Source organism: Chiloscyllium punctatum, chromosome 19 (genome assembly GCF_047496795.1).
Source record: "Chiloscyllium punctatum isolate Juve2018m chromosome 19, sChiPun1.3, whole genome shotgun sequence".
Lineage (NCBI taxonomy): Eukaryota > Metazoa > Chordata > Chondrichthyes > Orectolobiformes > Hemiscylliidae > Chiloscyllium > Chiloscyllium punctatum.
In genome coordinates this window covers 86665099-86684767 of record NC_092757.1, presented here as the reverse complement: position 1 = coordinate 86684767, position 19669 = coordinate 86665099, and the positions used below count along the sequence as shown (strand labels likewise).

Below are 19669 nucleotides of genomic sequence, written 5' to 3'. Positions count from 1 at the left end.
CTTTCCATGCTGTCCTGTTATTTGTTTCTGAAATTGTATTGACTATCCCCAAGCCCTCGCCCTCAGAGATGACAACAGCAATACAGCCTCTTGGGAAACCAGGGAAGTGAATCTTGAAGGCTAAATAGACTGCCTCAATTGCAACATGTTCACTTTGAAAAGTATAATCTAAAAGCATTTTTCTCTTGGAACAGGCAAATTGTTGACCTGGTTTCCAGGACAATACCAATCGTGGCTCCTGTCCACCTGTCTGATGCCATCGGCTCGGTGAGTGACTGGATCATGACAACTCTGCTTCAAAGTCAAATTCTCTACAGACCCTGGCATGGGGCATCACCAGAGGGAATTGGAGACAAGTCTTTGGTATCAAATCACCAATCTGCACTGTCAACTGGGTTGCCTTAATATCCATGACCCCACCTCTCAATATTTCCCTTTGTGTCTCATGTTATGGAGTACAGGAATAGGGAAATGTTGCTGCAACTGTACAAGGTGCAGTGAGACCATGGTGAGCAGTTTTGCTCCCCTTATTTCAGGAAAAGTATCACTTCATTGGAGGCGGGTTAGAGAAGGTTCACTAGGATGATCCCTGCTTTGGGAGGGATTGTCTTATCAGCAAAGGCTAAACAAGTTGGGTCTCTACTTGCTGGAGTTTAGAAGAATGAGAGGCCTACCATGAAGAAGTTCTCCTCCTCCCTCTACAAGGATCTCAGTGAGTCTCCCTCCAGGTTTGGCACCACCATCATGACCTGTCCTACCTGTCCATCTTCCTTCCCACCGATCTGCTCCAGCCTCCTCTCTGACCAATCACCCTCACCACCATCTACCTATCGCTTTCCCAGCTACCTTCCCCCTCCCCAGCCTCACTCTTCCCCCCCAGTCTCCCATTTACCGTTCAGCCCCCTTGACCCACAAGCCTCACTCGTGATGAAGGGCTTTTGCCCCAAACGTCTATTCTCCTGCTCCTCAGATACTGCCTGACCGGCTGTGCTTTTCCAGCACCACACTCTCGACTCTGGTCTAGGGAAGCAGTTGTTATGAAGACTTATGGGATCCTTGGGTTTGTATTTAGGAGTCGGGATGTCATGTTGAGGTTGTGCAGGATGTTGGTGAGACCTCCTCTGGATTACTGTGTATAGTTCTGATTCCCCTGCTAAAGGAAGAATATTATTAAATTGGAGAGAGTTCAGAAAACATTTGCCTGGAGTGGAGGGCTTGAGTTATAAAGATAGGTTGGGGCTTTTTTCACTGGAGTGTAGGAGCTTGAGGGGTGGTCTTATAGAGCCTTATAAAATCATGAGGGGTATAGATAAGGTGAATAGCAAGGGCCTTTTCTCTCTAGTGGGGAAGTTCAAACAAGGTGGCATATTTTTAAAGTGAGAGGCAAAAGTTTGAAAAAGGACATGAGGGGCGACCTTTTTACACACAGAGTGGTTTGTGTGTAGATTTCAGGCTGAGATATATTCTGAATCAGTCGGAAAATCAAGGGTTATAGGGGAAGGGTCGGAAAATGGACATGACGAATGTCCGATCAGCCACGATCCTATTGAATGGTGGAGCAGGCTCGACGGACTGAATAGTATACACCGGTTCCAATTTCTTATGGTCCCATGGTCTCTTTCCTCCCATTGTATTGAAATCATCATAATATCCTCTGAGAGCTTCTGAAGTGCTTGTTCTGTACCAACTGTACCAGGTGGTAAGGATAGAACTGGAATTAATCTTCACATTTTTCAAAACATTTATTTACAGAGGAACACATTACAAGCATGCACCTCCTAACATAACCACCACAACTTTAGCCTCTGTCTACTTATAGAATCATAGCGATCACAGCACAGAAACAGACCCTTCAGTCTAACCTGTCCATGCCAAACAGATATCCCAATCCAATCTAGTCCCACCTGCCAGCATCTGGCCCAAATCCCTCTAAACCCTTCCTATTCATATACCCATCCAGATACCTTTTAAATGTTGTAATTGTACCAGCCTCCACCACACCCTCTGGCAGCTCATTCCATACACACACCACCCACTGCATGGAAAGGTTGCCCCTTAGGTCTCTTTTATATCTTTCCCCTCTCACCCTAAACCTATGCCCTCTAGTTCTGGACTCCCCAACCCCAGGGAAAAGACTTTGTCTATTTATCCTATCCATGCCCCTCGACGCGCCAGGGAATACAGCCCCAAACTATTCAACCTCTCCCTATAACTCAAGTCCTCCAACCTTGGCAACATCCTTGTATGTCTTTTCTGAATCTTTTTAAAGTACTTACAGGTGCTCAAATGAATCCAGAGTTAATTCCTACCTTTTGAATGCCATTAAATACAGTTAATTTGCAATTAACACCAATAGAGTTTAGTAGGACCATGGTTTTACACCAATCACATTTCAGGTTGGAATACATTGAAGGTCACAGGTCACATGCCACCTCACATTGGCTAGGGTTCTTCAGGCACTTTACAGGGCATGGAGAAAAGGAGATTGGTGTGGGTGCGGAACAAAGATTGGAGCTGCAGCAGGATATATTTTAAATTTTAAAAAATCTGACTAATGTCAATTGTTTGACTGTCTTATTTCTAACTAATTATTTTAACACTCTGAATCATAGAATCCCTACAGCATGGAAGTGGGCCATAAAGCCCATGGAGTCCACACCATCCCTCTGAAGAGCACTCTACCCAAACCCACCCCCCTACCCTGGCTATCCCACCTAGTCTACACATCCCTGGACACAATCGGCAATCCATCTAACCTGCACAGTTTTGGATTGTGGGAGGAAACCCACGCAGACACGGGGAGAATGTGCAATCTCTATACAGACAGTCTGACTGAGGTTGGATTTGAACCCAGGTCCCTGGTGCTGTGAGGCAGCAGTGCTAACCACTGTGCTGCCTTTGTGAAGTAATACAACTGTTTTTTTTATATTCCACTTTGTATCTAAGATTTGTATCTAGGTACTTGTACCTAAGATGTCACCAACTTAGGCTAAAGTTAAAAATCACACAATGCCAGGTTATAATCCAACAGGTTTATTTGGAAGCACTAGCTTTCGGAGCGCTGCTCCTTCATCTCCAAATCATGACCATAAGAGGCGACATTGTAAAACTTTTCTTGTATTCCTGTACTTGAGTACACCTAACAATAAAGGATATTCCATCCTAAATGATGACTGGAGATGCTGAAGGAAGAAGTTCCAGTCTGCTGGAATGTGTACGCTCTGCAGAGTGACATGTGACATGGTTTGATCGCCCCACGTTTTGGTGAGAGTCAGACCATTGTGCCATTACCCTGGATAACTCCCCCACTAGGGGGAAATAAGGATAATTATCCCCTACAACCATTTCCACACTGCACGCATAATGGTCATGGGCACAGACAGACTCTGCTGTTGGGGAGTGTGTGTGGTTACTAGAGATGACAGCAGAGGGAGAACAAGTTACTGTAGTGATTAATAGGGTTAAATTATCAGAATACCTTATATAGCCAGGCCTTGTATTGGCTTGAGTTTAGTATATGAAGAGATGGCCTGATTGAGATGTTTGTGATCATTGAAGCATTTCACAGGATGGTGGGAAAGTCTCAGAGAGCAGTCCCATATTTTCCTGGCACTTCTATTACCTTCTTATCCATCAAACCCAGAAATAAGGAAATTTTGTCTTGTTATCCTAAATTACCCATTGACCTCTATTGAATATACTCAATGACTCAGCATTCAAAACTCAAAGTGAGGGGGAAAAAGGAAAAAAAAACGTATACTCGCTGATGCGTTTCTGCTCTTGGGATGTCCCTGAGTATTTTCTTCACCAAACCTCCTTAGCCAGCACCTTTCAAACCCATGACCACTTCCATCTAACGGGAGAAGGGCAGCAGATACATGACAACACATCCTCTGTAAGTTCCCCTCCATCCTGCCTTGTATCATTGCTCCTTCAGTGTCGCTGGGTCAAAATCCTGGAATTCCCTTCCTTATGGCATTGTGGGTCAGCTTACAGTACAGTGGTTCAGGAAGGCAGCTCACCACCACCTTCTCAAGGGCAAGTAAGGATGGGAAATATACACTGGCTCAGTGTGTGAGTGAATCAAAGAAATGCATAATTTCTAAGTACAATCAGCATTGTTCAGGAGCAGTATGTCACAGCCAGTTTGTGGAGAGACCAGATGGAACATAGAGCAGTTTGAGAACTGATTCGTTTACATTTTACTTTATTGATTCCTCAGCTAGATTCAATGTTATTTCAGACTCCATGGGAACTTCCTGCTCTATTTTAAATAGTGCAATGGGATCTCCGGTACCTATTGGAGACTGCAGACAGGGCAGTCAAATGCTGCGTACCTTTTCAAAACAATGGTACACCTTAGCACGACACTGGATATTAGATATTAGATGCTCCTTTCTAGGATGGAGCTTGAATTGTCTGACTTCAATTGGTGAAGCCTGATCCCAAGCTAACATGCGATGGTAGACCTTTCAATTGTGATGAGCAACTCAGCAGGCCTGAAATTGCCTTAGGCTGACCTTGGCACATGTAGCTCTGAGCAGAAGATATAGTGGTTCACACACTCTATAGTGATGAGGTTTAGACACACTATTCCTCACATCACCATGCTTGGTCATTGGGGCAGATACAACAGCAGGTGAGCTTTTGACTTATAAAACCACAAGATATAGATCAGATCTGGATCAGATGGGCCAATGGGCTGAGGAGTGGTAGATGGAGTTTAATTTAGATAAATGCGAGGTACTACATTTTGGAAAAGCAAATCACAGCAGGACTTATATACTTAATGGTAAGGTCCTAGGGAGTGTTGCTGAACAAAGAGACCATGGAGTGCAGGTTCGTAGCTCCTTGAAAGTAGAGTCGCAGGTAGATAGGATAGTGAAGAAGGCGTTTGTTATGCTTTCCTTTATTGGTCGGAGCATTGAGTATAAAAGTTTGGAGGTCATGTTGCGCCTGTATAGGACATTGGTTAGGCCACTTTTGGAATATTACATCCTATTGGAAGGATGTTGTGAAACTTGAAAGGGTTCATAAAAGATTTACAAGGATGTTGCCAAGGTTGGAGGATTTGAGCTACAGGGAGAGGCTGAATAAGCTGGAGCTGTTTTCCATGTAGCGTGGAAGGCTGAGGGGTGACCTTATAGAGGTTTATAATATCATGTGGGGCATGGATAGGATAAATAGACAAGGTCTTTTCTCTGGGGTGGGGGAGTCCAGAACTAGAGGGCATAGGTTTAGGGTGAGAGGGGAAAGATATAAAAGGGACCTATGAGTAACGTTTTCACACAGAAGGTGGTACGTGTATGGAATGAGCTGCCAGAGGGTGTGGTGGAGGCTGGTACAATTACAACATTTAAAAGGTACATGGATGGGTATATGAATAGGAAGGGTTTAGAGAGATATGGGCTGGGTGCTGGCAGGTGGGACTAGATTGGGTTGGGACATCTGGTCAGCATGGATGAGTTGGACCAAAGGGTGCTGTACATCTCTATGACTCTATACAGGAGCAGAATTAGGCCATTTGACCCATCAAGTCTGCTGTACCATTTGGTCATGGCTGATATGTTTCTCAACCCCAATCTCCTGCCTTCTCCATGTAACTCTTGATCCCTTTCTAATCCAGAACCCATCCATCTCTGTCATAAGTACACTCAATGACTTTGCCTCCACAGCTTTCTGTGGCAATGAGTTCCAAAGATTCACTACTCTCTCTCTACTTTGAGTAGAATGTGCCTGTGTTCTCTGGAGTTTAGAATACTTAGTGGGAATCCAGTTAAACAAATAAAATACACTATCAAATTGATGAGGAAGTTCAGCCACAATCGCATTGTGTGCTGGAGTGGGCCAAATGGACTATATAGAGGATTTACCAATGTCTGGGTGTGTCCTTTTAAAGTCACAACTAATGAACCTTTCCTGTATTTACACATGGCTTCTTTACATTGTCCTGCATTACATCCCGACTTTCATAGAAACTGATTTGAGTATAGACTACAGAACAAAGCCTGTTCACAAACTGGATACAACAAGAGGTGAGCTTTTGACTTATAAGACCATAAGATATAGGAGCAGAATGAGGCCATTTGGCCCATTGACTCTGCTCCACCATTTGATCATGGGCTGATACGTTTCTCAACCCCATACTCCTGTCTCCTCCTGCTCCTACATCTGATATCCTTACGGATAATTTTTATTCCATTAAACTCTGGACAGTTGGCGCTTCCCCTTTCTTTGCTGGAGTTGTGACGTACACTAATCTTGTACTCCACAGGGAGTAGCCAGTGGGATTGTCCGAGGAGCTGGGAAGCAGAAGATTGGAGCAGTTGCTAACCTCGTTGTATTCTATATTGTTGGGATCCCTGTTGGAATCTCGTTGATGTTTACCGCAAAGCTTGGAATTCTGGGTAAATCTTGGTCACCAGGTTCAATTTTCTGTCAATAGTCACCCTGATACATTGGGGTCTAGTAGGATTACCATGGTTACTACACATAGTGAGGAAGACTGAGTCACTCGCCCATAATATACCAGAGAGTCATGCGCTCTCACCTTCCTTTAATTCTTAAACACGGCCTTCTATAAAAAATATCAAACAATATGCTCTTATATTGTGTCACGTCCTGATAGCTCCTGACCGCTGAGCTAACAAGAATTTCTCCTGTTCCTGTGCTGTCCCTCTGCCATTTTGAACCTTTCTTAGGGATTTCCTAGTCAACTTGTTCAGAGATGTTATGACACATCCCTGGAGCAGGTCTGACCCGAACCCAGGCCTCCTGATCCAGAGACAGAGCACTACCACTGCCTTCTATCCTGGTGGAAATTCCAGCAAAAGAAATCCCTTTGCACTCCATGGTTCATGAGCACCCGAATATTTGACTTTACTGTCGCTGTTTGGTACAACAGAGAGGCCTTCTGGGTCATAGGGAGTGAGGTTAAGAGTTATCCAGGGTCTGGAGTCAGAGGTACGGCAGACCTGGTAAAGATGGCAGATTTCCTTCTTCGAAGGCCATCAATGACTGTGATGTGTCCTGACAAGAATCTATTAGTTTTATAAATATTATGCAAGATACTAGCATTTTGTTCCAAATCTATTTGCTGAATTTAAATTGATGTAGTGCTGTAATGGGGTTTGAATAAAAATTGTTGGAGCATTAGTCCAGGCTTCAAGTTTACTGGATAAAAACGAGGACTGCAGCTGCTGGAAACCAGATTCTAGATCAGAGTGGTGCTGGAAAAGCACAGCAGGTCAGGCAGCATCCGAGGAGCAGGAAAATCAATCAGGAATAGAGGCAGGGAGCCTGCAGGGTGGAGAGATAAATGAGAGGGGGGTGGGGGTGGGGAGAAAGTAGCATAGAGTATGGAGGTGGGGATGGAGGTGATAGGTCAGAGAGGAGGGTGGGGGAAGATGGCAAAGAGTACAATGGGTGAATGGGGGTGGAGATGAAGGTGATAGGTCAGAGAGGAGGGTGGAGTGGGGAGGTGGGAAGGAAGATAGGCAGGTAGGACAAGTCATGGGAATAGTGCTGAGCTGGTGGGCTGGAGCTGGCGTGAGGTGGGGGAAGGGGAAATGAGGAAACTGGTGAAGTCCACATTGATGCCCTGGGGTTGAAGTGTTCCGAGGCGGAAGATGAGGCGTTCTTCCTCCAGGCGTCAGGTGGTGAGGGAGCGGCAGTGGAAGAGGCCCAGGACCTCCATGTCCTCGGCAGAGTGGCAGGGGGAGTTGAAATGTTGGGCCACAGGGTGGTGGGGTTGATTGGTGCGGGTGTCCCGGAGATGGTCCCTAAAGCGCTCTGCGAGGAGTCGTCCAGTCTCCCCAATGTAGAGGAGACCCAGTAATGAGACCACTATACGATATATTAGCAGAAGTAGCCATTTAGCTCATTGAGTCTTCTCTGGCATTCAGTGAGATCGTGATTACCTTCAAGTTCACTTTCCTGTCCTTTTCCCCACAAGTTTAGATGCACTTACTGATCACTTACTTACTCTCTGTCGCAGTCTCGACTATATGCAACAACCCAGTGTCATCAATCCTCTGCAGTAACAGAATCCACAGGTTCACTCCCCACACAGAGAAGAATTCCTCCTCATTCTCCACCTTAAGTATCTGACCCTTTACTCTAAGATGGTACCCTCTGGTCCTAGACTGTCCCGGAAGGGCAAACAACCTCTCCCCAGCTACTCTGTCAAATCCCCTGAGAATCTTCAACACCTCAATGAGATCATCTCTCACTTGTTCACAATCCAATGAGTCCCAGGTTGAATCAAGTCAATCTATCACCATCAGTAGTGCTAATCACCTTGCTACCATTCCCTTGGGAACTTCCTGCTCTGTACGCTGAGCCATCTTTACAAACCCAATCAGCGCCTCCGAAAGTGTGCCTCTTGTTGCTTCTCACAGGACTTTGGACGGGATTGGCTCTTGGTACCTTCCTGTTGTCTTCTCTGCTTTTGACGTTGCTCTTCAGGATGAATTGGGCCACAGCAGCACAAGAGGTAAGCAGCTTATTGCTCCATTTAGTCGTGTGGGGTTGATCTGATGTGACGTACTCAAATCAAGTTGAGGGGTGTGAGGCAAGTCAGCTGGAAAACTCCCACCTGGAATTCCGTGAGATCCTGTTCTCTCTGAGGGTGACTGTGGTGAGTGGACCACTCACTCCAAAGGTCTAGCCCACATCCCATTCGACGTAGATGCAGGAGATACACAGGAATGGACCCAGCTCATATAGACAGGCTCATGTCCAACAGTTTGTATTTATATAGCACCTTTTAATGTATCTAAAGCATCCCAAGGTGTTTCAGGGGAGTGGTCATCAAGCAAAATTTGACATTGGAACTTGGAAACTTGGAAACAGACCCTTCTGCCCAATTTGACAATGCGACTCAGTTTTGCAATCAAACTGGCCCCATTTACGTGCATTGAGTCAATTTCTCTCTGTACCTATCCCATCCATGTACCTTTTTTAATGTTTCTTGATCTGAACCATGGAGATAGCAGAATCAATGACTGACACAGCCTAAATAATGAGATAGAATTGGAGAAGCTTCTGAAAGAAGGAACAGTGAGGAACGAAGGGTTTGCGATTAATTCAGGCTGTAATAGTTGTCACTGCTACGGTCAGCACCCATTCAATCACATCTCTGCCAATGGATTGCAGCATGGTGGGTGTGTCCCTACTCTCCAAGATTTACAGCGGTGTGTGGGTGTGTCCCTATACCGTGGGAGTACAGCACTGTGTGGGTGTGTCCCTATACCCTGGGAGTACAGCAGTGTGTGAGTGTGTCCCTACACCCTGGGAGTACAGCACTGTGTGGGTGTGTCCCTATACCGTGGGAGTACAGCACTGTGTGTGCGTGTGTCCCTACACCCTGGGAGTACAGCAGTTTAAGAAGGGCACTTATGACCATGGTTCCCTCTTAACTGTGTGACTGTTCTGAGGTTCTGGGTTTGCCGATCATGGGTCTGATCATTGAATGTTGAATAAAGGAGCAGTTTAATATTTGACTCCATATGTTTCCCTCCAGGCTCAAGAGAGAACGGGACTGAGGAAGGGAACCGGACCCAGCAGGATTGCCTCTGGCTTTGGTAATGACACAGATACAGTACATTTGCTCTGAAGCTACCTAGGACCAGGAAATGTACTCATGGAGTTGTTGTGCTTTTCTTGTTTCATATTATGTAACAATTTGAATTAGTGAATTATAGGTGTGGCAGTTATATTTGTTCAGGAATTAGGTTTGGACTGCGATCAATGGTCTTTTTTTTAATTCATTGGATGTTCGCCTCCCTGACTGGACTAACACTCCTTGCTGTTTGCTTGGGTAGTTAAGAGTCAACCATATTGCTGTGTTGGCTGGAGTCACAGGCAGGAGAGAAGATTTCCTTCCCTGAAGGCATTAGTGAACCAGATGGGCTTTTACAGTAATCAACTGGCTAGCTTTTATTCTGATTTTTGTTGATTCCCATTTCACCGACTACTGTGGTGGGCTTTGAGTCCAATGCCCCCAGATCATTAGCTTGGGCCTCAGGATTATTAATCTAGAGACTGTGCCACCACTTCCCTCACAGCAGCCAGTTTGTTCCTCACCAAGTTCTCTCAAAAAGGACATGCATTACTTTACCAAATAACTGCATTTCTTTTACTGGTGTTGGAGAGGTTTGGAGGCTGCTTGTAAACAAGAATACTCCAGCCTACTCTAGACAGGAGATGGACCAACCCATTGAATGTACAAACTCCAATGTTTACTTCTGTTGTTCTATCGTGGGATACAGGCTTTGCTCACAAGGCCAGTCAATGAAGCTCATTCCCTAATTGCCCTTGAAAGGCTTGGCTTTTTCAGAGGGCACTTAAGCATCAACCAAATTGTTGGTGGTCTGGAGTCACGTGTGCACCAGACCAGATGTTTACATCACTGACTGGGCCAACACTCATTGCAGCTTGCTGGGGCATTTCAGAGTTAGCCACATTACTGTGTTAGGTGAAAGTGGGTACTGCAGATGCTGGAGATCAGAGTCAAGATTAGAGTGGTGCTGGAAAAGCACAGGGCCTGAAACGTCGATTTTCCTGCTCCTCAGATGCCACATTACTGTGTTGTCTGGAGTCACATGTAGGTTGGCAGATTTCCCTCCCAAAAGGGCATTAGTGAAACAGATGGGTTTTTAGACCAATCAGTGCTTGTTTCCTGGTTACTATTGAGGTAAAAACAATGACTGCAGATGCTGGAAACCAGATTCTGGATTAGTGGTGCTGGAAGAGCACAGCAGTTCAGGCAGCATCCAAGTAGCTTCGAAATCGACGTTTCGGGCAAAAGCCCTTCATCAGGAATAAAGGCAGTGAGCCTGAAGCGTGGAGAGATAAGCTAGAGGAGGGTGGGGGTGGAGAGAGAGTAGCATAGAGTACAATGGGTGAGTGGGGGAGGAGATGAAGGTGATAGGTCAAGGAGGAGAGGGTGGAGTGGATAGGTGGAAAAGAAGATAGGCAGGTAGGACGAGTCTGGACAAGTCAAGGGGACAGTTACTGAGCTGGAAGTTTAGAAATAGGGTGAGGTGGGGGAAGGGGAAATGAGGAAACTGTTGAAGTCCACATTGATGCCCTGGGGTTGAAGTGTTCCGAGGCAGAAGATGAGGCGTTCTTCCTCCAGGCGTCTAGTGGTGAGGGAGCAGCGGTGAAGGAGGCCCAGGACCTCCATGTCCTCGGCAGAAACCCACCGACTCCCACAGCTACCTGGATTACACCTCTTCCCACCCTACCTCTTGCAAAAATGCCATCCCGTATTCCCAATTCCTCCGCCTCCGCCGGATCTGCTCCCAGGAGGACCAATTCCACCACAGAACACACCAGATGGCCTCTTTCTTTAGAGACTGCAATTTCCCTTCCCACGTGGTTAAAGATGCCCTCCAACGCATCTCGTCCACATCCCGCACCTCCACCCTCAGACCCCACCCCTCCAACCGTAACAAGGACAGAGCGCCCCTGGTGCTCACCTTCCACCCTACCAACCTTCGCATAAACCAAATCATCCGCCGACATTTCCGCCACCTCCAAACAGACCCCACTACCAGGGATATATTTCCCTCCCCACCCCTTTCCACCTTCCGAAAAGACCATTCCCTCCGCGACTACCTGGTCAGGTCCATGCCTCCAAACAACCCACCCTCCAATCCTGGCACTTTCCCCTGCTACCGCAGGAACTGTAAAACCTGTGCCCATACTTCCTCCCTCACCTCTATCCAAGGCCCTAAAGGAGTCATCCACATCCATCAAAGTTTTACCTGCACATCCACTAATATCATTTATTGTATCCGTTGCTCCCGATGCGGTCTCCTCTACATTGGGGAGACTGGGCGCCTCCTAGCAGAGCGCTTTAGGGAACATCTCCGAGACACCCGCACCAATCAATCACACCACCCCGTGGCCCAACATTTCAACTCCCCCTCCCACTCTGCCAAGGACATGGAGGTCCTGGGCCTCCTTCACCGCCGCTCCCTCACCACCAGACGCCTGGAGGAAGAACACCTCATCTTCCACCTTGGAACACTTCAACCCCAGAACATCAATGTGGACTTCAACAGTTTCCTCATTTCCCCTTCCCCCACCTCACCCTAGTTCTAAACTTCCAGCTCAGTAACTGTCCCCTTGACTTGTCCGGACTTGTCCTACCTGCCTCTCTTCTTTTCCACCTATCCACTCCACCCTCTCCTCCTTGACCTATCACCTTCATCCCCTCCCCCACTCACCCATTGTACTCTATGCTACTTTCTCCCCATCCCCACCCTCCTCTAGCTTATCTCTCCACGCTTCAGGCTCACTGCTTTTATTCCTGATGAAGGGCTTTTGCCCGAAATGTCGATTTCGCTGCTCATTGGATGCTGCCTGAACTGCTGTGCTCTTCCAGCACCACAAATCCAGAATCTGGTTACTATTGTTGAGACTAACTTTCCAGATTTTTATGTTAATTGAATTATAGGCATGACACTTATATTTATTCAGGAACTCGGTTTGAACCGCTGTCAGTGATATTTTTTTCTCCCCCCCCTGTTGTGAATCAAACCCACGTGTTAGCCTGTGCCCCTTGATGACCAGTTCACTGACATTACCGTGACGCCACTGCACATGGAAGCCTGTGTTGACCTTAGACATGGTGTTAGAGATAATTGTTGCTTCTAAAACTCTTGTGTTCCAGATCTTGTAGAAGATGGTGCCTCAACTTTGTCACAGGGTCAGGAAGAACCCTATCAGCTTGAACACACCGTATTGATAGCGAGTAACCCAGCAGTTGGCATCCTGTCACCCGTCCAACTGCTCATTCGCCGTGGTCTCGCCGTTGTGGCAGGGTTGGTGGTTCTGGCAGTCGGGATCACCTTCCACTTCACCGTTTAGCGGTAACTTTTGAGGAACTCCCACTGAAGACTTCCCTACTTGCAGAGCACACCAAGGAGTGAAATAAATACAAAGAACTCTGGGAATCCAAACCATCGAGTGCTGGAGAAGGGCAGCAACTGTGGAGAAAGGAAAGACAGCAAAACCTTAAAAGGGTCGCTGGACACAAACCGTTAAATCTACTTCCTCTCTCCCTGGCTGCTGCCAGACCCACTGAGTTTTTCCAGCGATCTCTGTGTTTGATTGAAAACAAAGACAGAGTTTGCTGGCAAAGCTCAGCAGGTCTGGCAACATCTTTGAGGAGAAACGTGTTGGGTCCGGTGACCCTCGCTTTGGTCTGTTTTTGATTGACTGACTGACTGAGAGTGATAGTCTTCCTGTACAATGGGACTAATCATTCGTCCATACCTGTGAGGGTTCTGTTCCTTAGGGGTCCCTGTGTAGGATGAAATTCGTGAATGAGGAACATTTAAAAAATCTCGGATAAGTGATTTTTTTTTCCCCCAGGATGTTAAATTTGGTTGTTTTTTTTGGAGTGGATGGGCGAATTTGCGATTTTACTGTATCCCTCATGCCCTCCCTTGCTGCATTCCTGCACACCCACCTGGTTGTTGCTTCATTGAAGTCAATAGGATGAGCATCAGCACGAGGGCAGGGGTTAGGGGTAGGGGAGTGGTTTATAAAGATAGATGTAACCTCTCCGAAAGGTTACTGTCTTAGTGGGAAGTGAAACTCATTGAGTTCTCTAAAGCCACTGAACCATTGGAGAAAGTGAGGACTGCAGATGCTGGAGGTGAGAGCTGAAAAATGTGTTGCTGGAAAAGCGCAGCATCCAAGGAACAGGAGAATCGACGCTTTGGGCATGAGCCCTTCTTCCTGAAGAAGGGATCATGCCCGAAACATTGATTCTCCTGCTCTTTGGATGCTGCCTGACCTGCTGCGCTTTTCCAGCAACACAATTTCAGCACTGAACCATTGGATCCGGTTCAAGTCGACCTCCATCCAATTCAAAGGAGGTGGTGCAAGTTTGACACCAGACTTTTGAGGGGGGAGGTGAGGAGACTTTTGTCTTGATAACAATCCACAGACAACCCAAAACTTTTATTCTGTGTTGGATTTGAGTTCAAGCCCCTGAGCCGAAAGACAACGGGGCTAATGCATGGCAGCAGTCAATCAGTTCTCCCTGTTGCTGCAGTTTGTATCTGATTTTCTTCTCCCAATTATTCATGTAGTTAAATTGATTTTTAATGCGTTGGGGATATCCATATATTCTACCAATAAAGTTAAAGTAAAAACTGTTCTATCTGCAAAATTGCTGTTAAGTGATCTGGTTCGATGAGAATATTCAGGGGGAGGGTGGTTATGTTGGGTCCATGGTGTGAGAAAGAAAAACAGGTTGATTACTTGACCTCGAAACAATAGAATTACGCTCAACTGCTAGCCAATGGTTAAATCTACAGTTTGCAGTGCTCTGATTGGCTTGCTGGTTGTTTGTTGACTTACTGGACAGAAAATGTTTGATTGTCCCTAGAGGGAATTCTAAACAATGGAAATATGGAGGACAGGAGGTGACACTTAGTGCTGATCCAAGTTCGGTCGAATCACAGTGCGGAAGGAAGCCATTCGGCCCATCAAATCTGTACCGACCCTCCGAAGAGCATCGCACCCAGACCCACACCCCTTTACCATATCCCATAACCCCCCACATCTCCCATGGCTATTCCACCTAGCCTTAAATACCACAGACAATTTAGCATGACCAATCCACCTAACCTGCACATCTTTGGATGGTCATCATTAAACTCTTAATGCCATTTTGTTTTCTTAAATTGAGTTCAGATTGCACTATCTGCTGGGCATGAAGAACACTACGGGATTAATTGTTGCGCAACAATACTGTAAGGCCATCATCAGTACCGGAGGAATACCATCTTGACCAGGTGCTGGTTTTAAGGTGGTGGGTGACCATCCAGAAACAAAATGGATGTGTCCAACAAAACAGTCTCCACAAAATGGGCCACTGGTTCAGTCGCAAGAAGGAATTGCATTTGTGGGGCAGGTGTCAGTTAGCTCAGTTGACTGGATGTCTGGTTTGCAATGCAGAGTGCTGATAGTTTGATGGGTTTGTTTCCTGCATGAAAAAAAAGCCTTGCTTTCTTAACCTTGCCCCCGAAATGAGGCATAGTAACCCTCAGGTTAAACTCAGCACCAGGTCAGGAATAAACTCTGTTAAAAACAGGATGCAGGGTACAAATACAAAACTCAGCAGGTCTGGTTGTGTTTTTGCAGAGCAAAATAGAATTAATTCTTTGAGTGCAGTGGAACTTTTCTTCAGAAGCTGACTTGCCTTTTCCAGGACGCATTGCACTTTGTTGATGTTTTTTTGTCAATGGAAACTAATCTTTCTGGCATCCCCCAGAATGCCTTGTGTTCTAACACATCCCAAAAACATGACTTTGGTCTTTGGGAATTGCGATTTCTCATTGAGGATATGTTCTGTACTCTGCAACATTTTCGAAACTACGCTGTCCCTGTGGACAAACTCCTTTTCAGTCTGACTGAAATGCCATCCATGTGACAGCTAAATAGATCCATCTTTATGTAAAGCAGCCTGTAAACTGAATGTGCAAAAATGCCAGAATCTGAGTTTATTGCAAATTTAGGCAAAAGTGAGGACTGCAGATGCTGGAGATTAGAGTCAAGGTCAGAGTGGCGCTGGAAAAGCACAGCAGGTCAGGAGGCATCCGAAGAGCAGGAAAATCGACGTTTTGGGCAGGAGCCCTTCATCTGGAATCATGTCAGGCTCATTTGTTCATTGTTATGTAAAGACGATTGTTGTGGTTTATGTGTCACACCACAATGTATCGTCTAAATATCTTTCCAATGCTAGTTATGGAACAAAGAGCTTCGGGTAAGCTTCTAACAAACAGCAATTTAGAAGCATTTGGATGTTTCTGTGATAATGTAGTTGAGTTATACAAATCATACTCTCCCAGTATCAGGGACATTAACAATAGAAGCTTCACAGCACTTTTGTAGAGACACTGATCCAGGCTTTCACTAGTGGCAAAGTGTAATAATAACCTGCATCTGTATAGTGCCTTTTATGTAGGAATCCATTTCACTGTTCTTTTTAATGAAATAAACGTAGGCCCACAATGTGGGTTAGGAGAGACAGGGAGAAAGGATGTGCTGCAATTTGGATAGGAGATGCAGAGACCTTAGGAAGGAGACATGGACAGAAGCACGTTTAAAAGTAAATTGTTTTAGGTTTTTAATATAAGTAATGACACTGCATGAAAACAGCTGTATGGAACGTGAGTTTTACAAACATTTTAAAAGATAAAGTTTGTGCAGTAATTACAACAGAATAGCTACTTGCCCCTCACTGCCCTCTTCAATACAAAGAACAATCAGCAAAATTGTACAGCACCTTGCCTTTTCCGACATGTTGACTGAATCATTTTATAACTGAAGAATTTTGGAATTTAACACATCTAGACATTTATCCTCTGTTGAAATTTGGGTTTTGAAACTTTCTTGTGCTAGTTAATGAGCATAGTTAAAAATTGATTTGCTGCATTGGATCACACATAGTCAGCTCAGGAGTGACAGGGATATGTTATAATTTAAAATACTCTCTGTATTGAATTGAGTCTTGAAATCCCACACCACAGGGAAAAGATACCTGCCATTCACTTTATCTATACCCCTCATGGCTTTATAAACCTCAACCTTTCACACTCCTGTGTAAAAGGTTCCAGTTTATCTCCTTACAACTCAAATCCTCCATCCCTGATAACGCTTTTCTGAACCCTCACCAGCTTGATTAATACCCTTCCTACAACAGGGTGACCAGAACTGTACCACAAAGGCCTCACCAACGTCCTGTACAGTCTCAACATGATGTCCCAACTCCTATACTCAAAGATCTGAGCAATGAAGGCAAGTGTGTCAAATGCTGCATTAACCACCCCGTCTACCGGTGATGCAAACTTTGAAGAATTATGTACCTAAACCCCTGGGTCTCTCTGTTCTACAACACGATCAAAGGCCCTACTTTTAATTATGTAAGTCCTGCCCTTATTTGTTTTATCAAAATGCAAAACCTGTACTCGTGCTCCAGATTGGCTGTACTGGTGCAGTGCTGAAATGTTGCTGGTGTCATCATTTGGATGAAATGTTTGGCTGAGGATCCATCTTTCCCTGCCGTTCTTACAAGTAATTTTTCCCTCAAAGGATCAGTGTGTCTTGGAAAGCTCAACTCTTATTGCGACAAGGGTAATGTAGAAAGATCATATCGGAATCCCAGTGAAGAGCAGGGAATCTCCACCTGAATGGGGATCAACATTTACCCCTCAATCAACACACAAACATACTAAATTTCACAAGAAGCTTTACAGGGGTTTAATCAGACTATAAAATCTGACACGTTGTGAAGAAAAAGGAGCCAGTAAGATTGGTGACAAAATGATTGATGAAGGAAGATGGTTTTAAGGAAAAGGAAGAGAGAGAGACAGATGGTGAGGAAGTAACGTTTATTGTGTAGCCAGAGTTTAGGATCCAGGCAAGCAAAAGCATGACCATCAATGGAAGTGGGGGATGCATCAGAGGCCAGAATTTCAGGAGTATGAAGTTCTCAAAATTTTGTAGGAATGCAACACATGTAAAGATGTGGAGAAAGTGAGGACTGCAGATGCTGGAGATCAGAAGTCAAGAGGGCGGTGCTGGAAAAGCACAGCAGGCCAGGCAGCATCCGAGGAGCTGGAGAGTCAACATTTCGGGCATAAACCCTTCATTAGAAAGTGGAGACATGGCATGGTGAAGTCGGGGGAGACTTTGAAAAGGTGTATAAGAATTTTAAATTGGAGGCAGAAATAGGTGCTAATGTAGAGGGATCTTGCCGAGATGGACAAGTTAATGCGAGTTTGGATTCAGGCAGTAGACGTTTGGATGAGGCCAGGTTTAGGGAGTGGAAAGTTGGATGATAGCCAGGGAAACAGGGGAACAGTCAAATTCGTACTGAGCAGAAAATGAGCAAGAATTGGAATTTGCTCAAAAAGAGAGGAGAAAAGATAAGGAATGAGGACTAAGAAATGAAAAAGCTCAAGGTTTTATATAAACATCTCAGTCTGTATATTTTGTGCTGTGCTGGTGGTGCCTCTCAGGATTTTGAGAAATGCTTTCTTTATTTCTTTTGGACAGTTAATAACTGTATCAAACATAAGTGTAGGGTTATCGGGTAGATCCTGAGGGGATCCATGAATAACATAATTAAATTCACTAAACTGTCCCAAAATGAAGAAATTACGAAAGAATATTCACTTTCTGTAAGTTTTTACCTGCACAGGAATCATAAGCTATGCAAATTAAACATGAATTTCTTGTCTGATACAAACTATAAAATAAACAGAGACTAGATATGACTAATTTATGATATTAGTTGGCAGCTCACTCCCAATTTCATCAATGATCTCGTTCTGTTCCTTCACAGACATAATTGATTCTCTGCAGAAGCAAGTGCATGCATAAGCAGGATTCATCCTATAACATGTTTCTTGGGGGTTGGTTAGCTCAGTTGGCTGGATGGCTGGTTTGTGATACAGAGTGTTAGCAATGACGTGGTTTCAATTCCTGTACCAGCTGAGATTACCATGATGGACTCTCCTCCTCTGTTGCTACCCTTGCCTGGGGTGCATTGACTCTTGGGTTAAGGCCCCACCAACTCTCTTCCTTTAATGAGAGAACAGCCCTATGGTCCAGTCGGTTGATGAAGATTATCTAAGATTACAAAGAGATCTTGATCAATGGATTGAGGCGTTGACAGATGGAGTTTAATTTGGATAAACCAAACATGGGACAGGACTTATACAATTAAAACTAGGGCCTTGGGTAGTGTTTTAGGACAGAGACACCCAGGGGTTCAGGTCCATAATTCTTTGAAGCTTGTGTCACAGGTAGACCTGATGGTTAAGAAGGCATTTGGCACGCTTGCCTTCATTGTTCCGACCTTTAACTGTAGGAGTTGGGACGTCATGTTGAGATTATTGAGGATATTGGTGAGGCCTCTTTTGGAATACTGTGTCCACTTCTTGTCATCCTGTTATCGGAAGGATATTATTAAGCTAGAGAGGGTTCAGAAAAAGATTAATCAGGATGTTGCTGGGAATGGAGAGTTTGAGTTGTAAGGAGAGGCTGGAGAGACTGGGACATCTTTCACTGGAGTGTAGGAGGTGGAGGGGTGACGTTATAGAGGTTTATAGAATCATGAGGGGTGTAATAAGGTGAGTGACAGGTGTCTTTTCCCTAGGGCGGGGGATTTCAAGACTTGGGGGCATATTGTAAGGTGAGAAGAGGCATGAGGGGCAACTTCTTTACACAAAGGGTGGTTCGTATGTGGAATGAACTTCCAGTGGAAATGGTGGATGTGGTTACAGTTACAATGTTTAAAAGACATATGGTTAAGTACAAGAATAAGAAATATTTGGAGGTCTATGGGCCAAGCACAGGCTGGTGGGACTAGTTTAGTTTGGGATAATGGTCAGCAGGAACTGGTTGGATTGAAGGATCTGTTTCCATGCTGTGTGAATCTATGACTATGGCAACGTACCTTTTTTACTAAAATGTCAGTGAAATGATGGGAAAAGCTAAATTGGTTGTCCATTTAGAGAAACTATATAAAATGTTTCTGATATGATGTACTTCCTCCTGGAACCTTCTCAACTCCCATTGATTGTGGTGGTCTGGATGAACAAGAAACATCTTTAACTTTGCATAGAAAGGCTAATTT

The 19669-nt window shown here is 45.0% G+C and overlaps 1 protein-coding gene across 5 annotated transcripts in view; it reads left to right on the top strand.

Annotated features, from left to right (window-relative positions):
• LOC140491572 (multidrug and toxin extrusion protein 1-like) overlaps window positions 1-13691 on the top strand; it is a 43253-nt gene extending 29562 nt beyond the window's left edge. For 4 of the 5 annotated variants that reach the window (XM_072589963.1, XM_072589965.1, XM_072589964.1 and 1 more), the window contains 5 exons: window positions 195-267; window positions 6275-6407; window positions 8400-8494; window positions 9524-9584; window positions 12683-13691. In XM_072589963.1, coding sequence (XP_072446064.1) covers window positions 195-267; window positions 6275-6407; window positions 8400-8494; window positions 9524-9584; window positions 12683-12879 — 559 coding nt within the window. In that variant the 3' untranslated portion in view covers window positions 12880-13691. Of the gene's footprint in view, window positions 1-194; window positions 268-2612; window positions 2899-6274; window positions 6408-8399; window positions 8495-9523; window positions 9585-12682 lie in introns of those variants that run through there. The other variant, XM_072589966.1, reaches the window with a different exon arrangement.
• Window positions 13692-19669: the final 5978 nt, after the last annotated feature.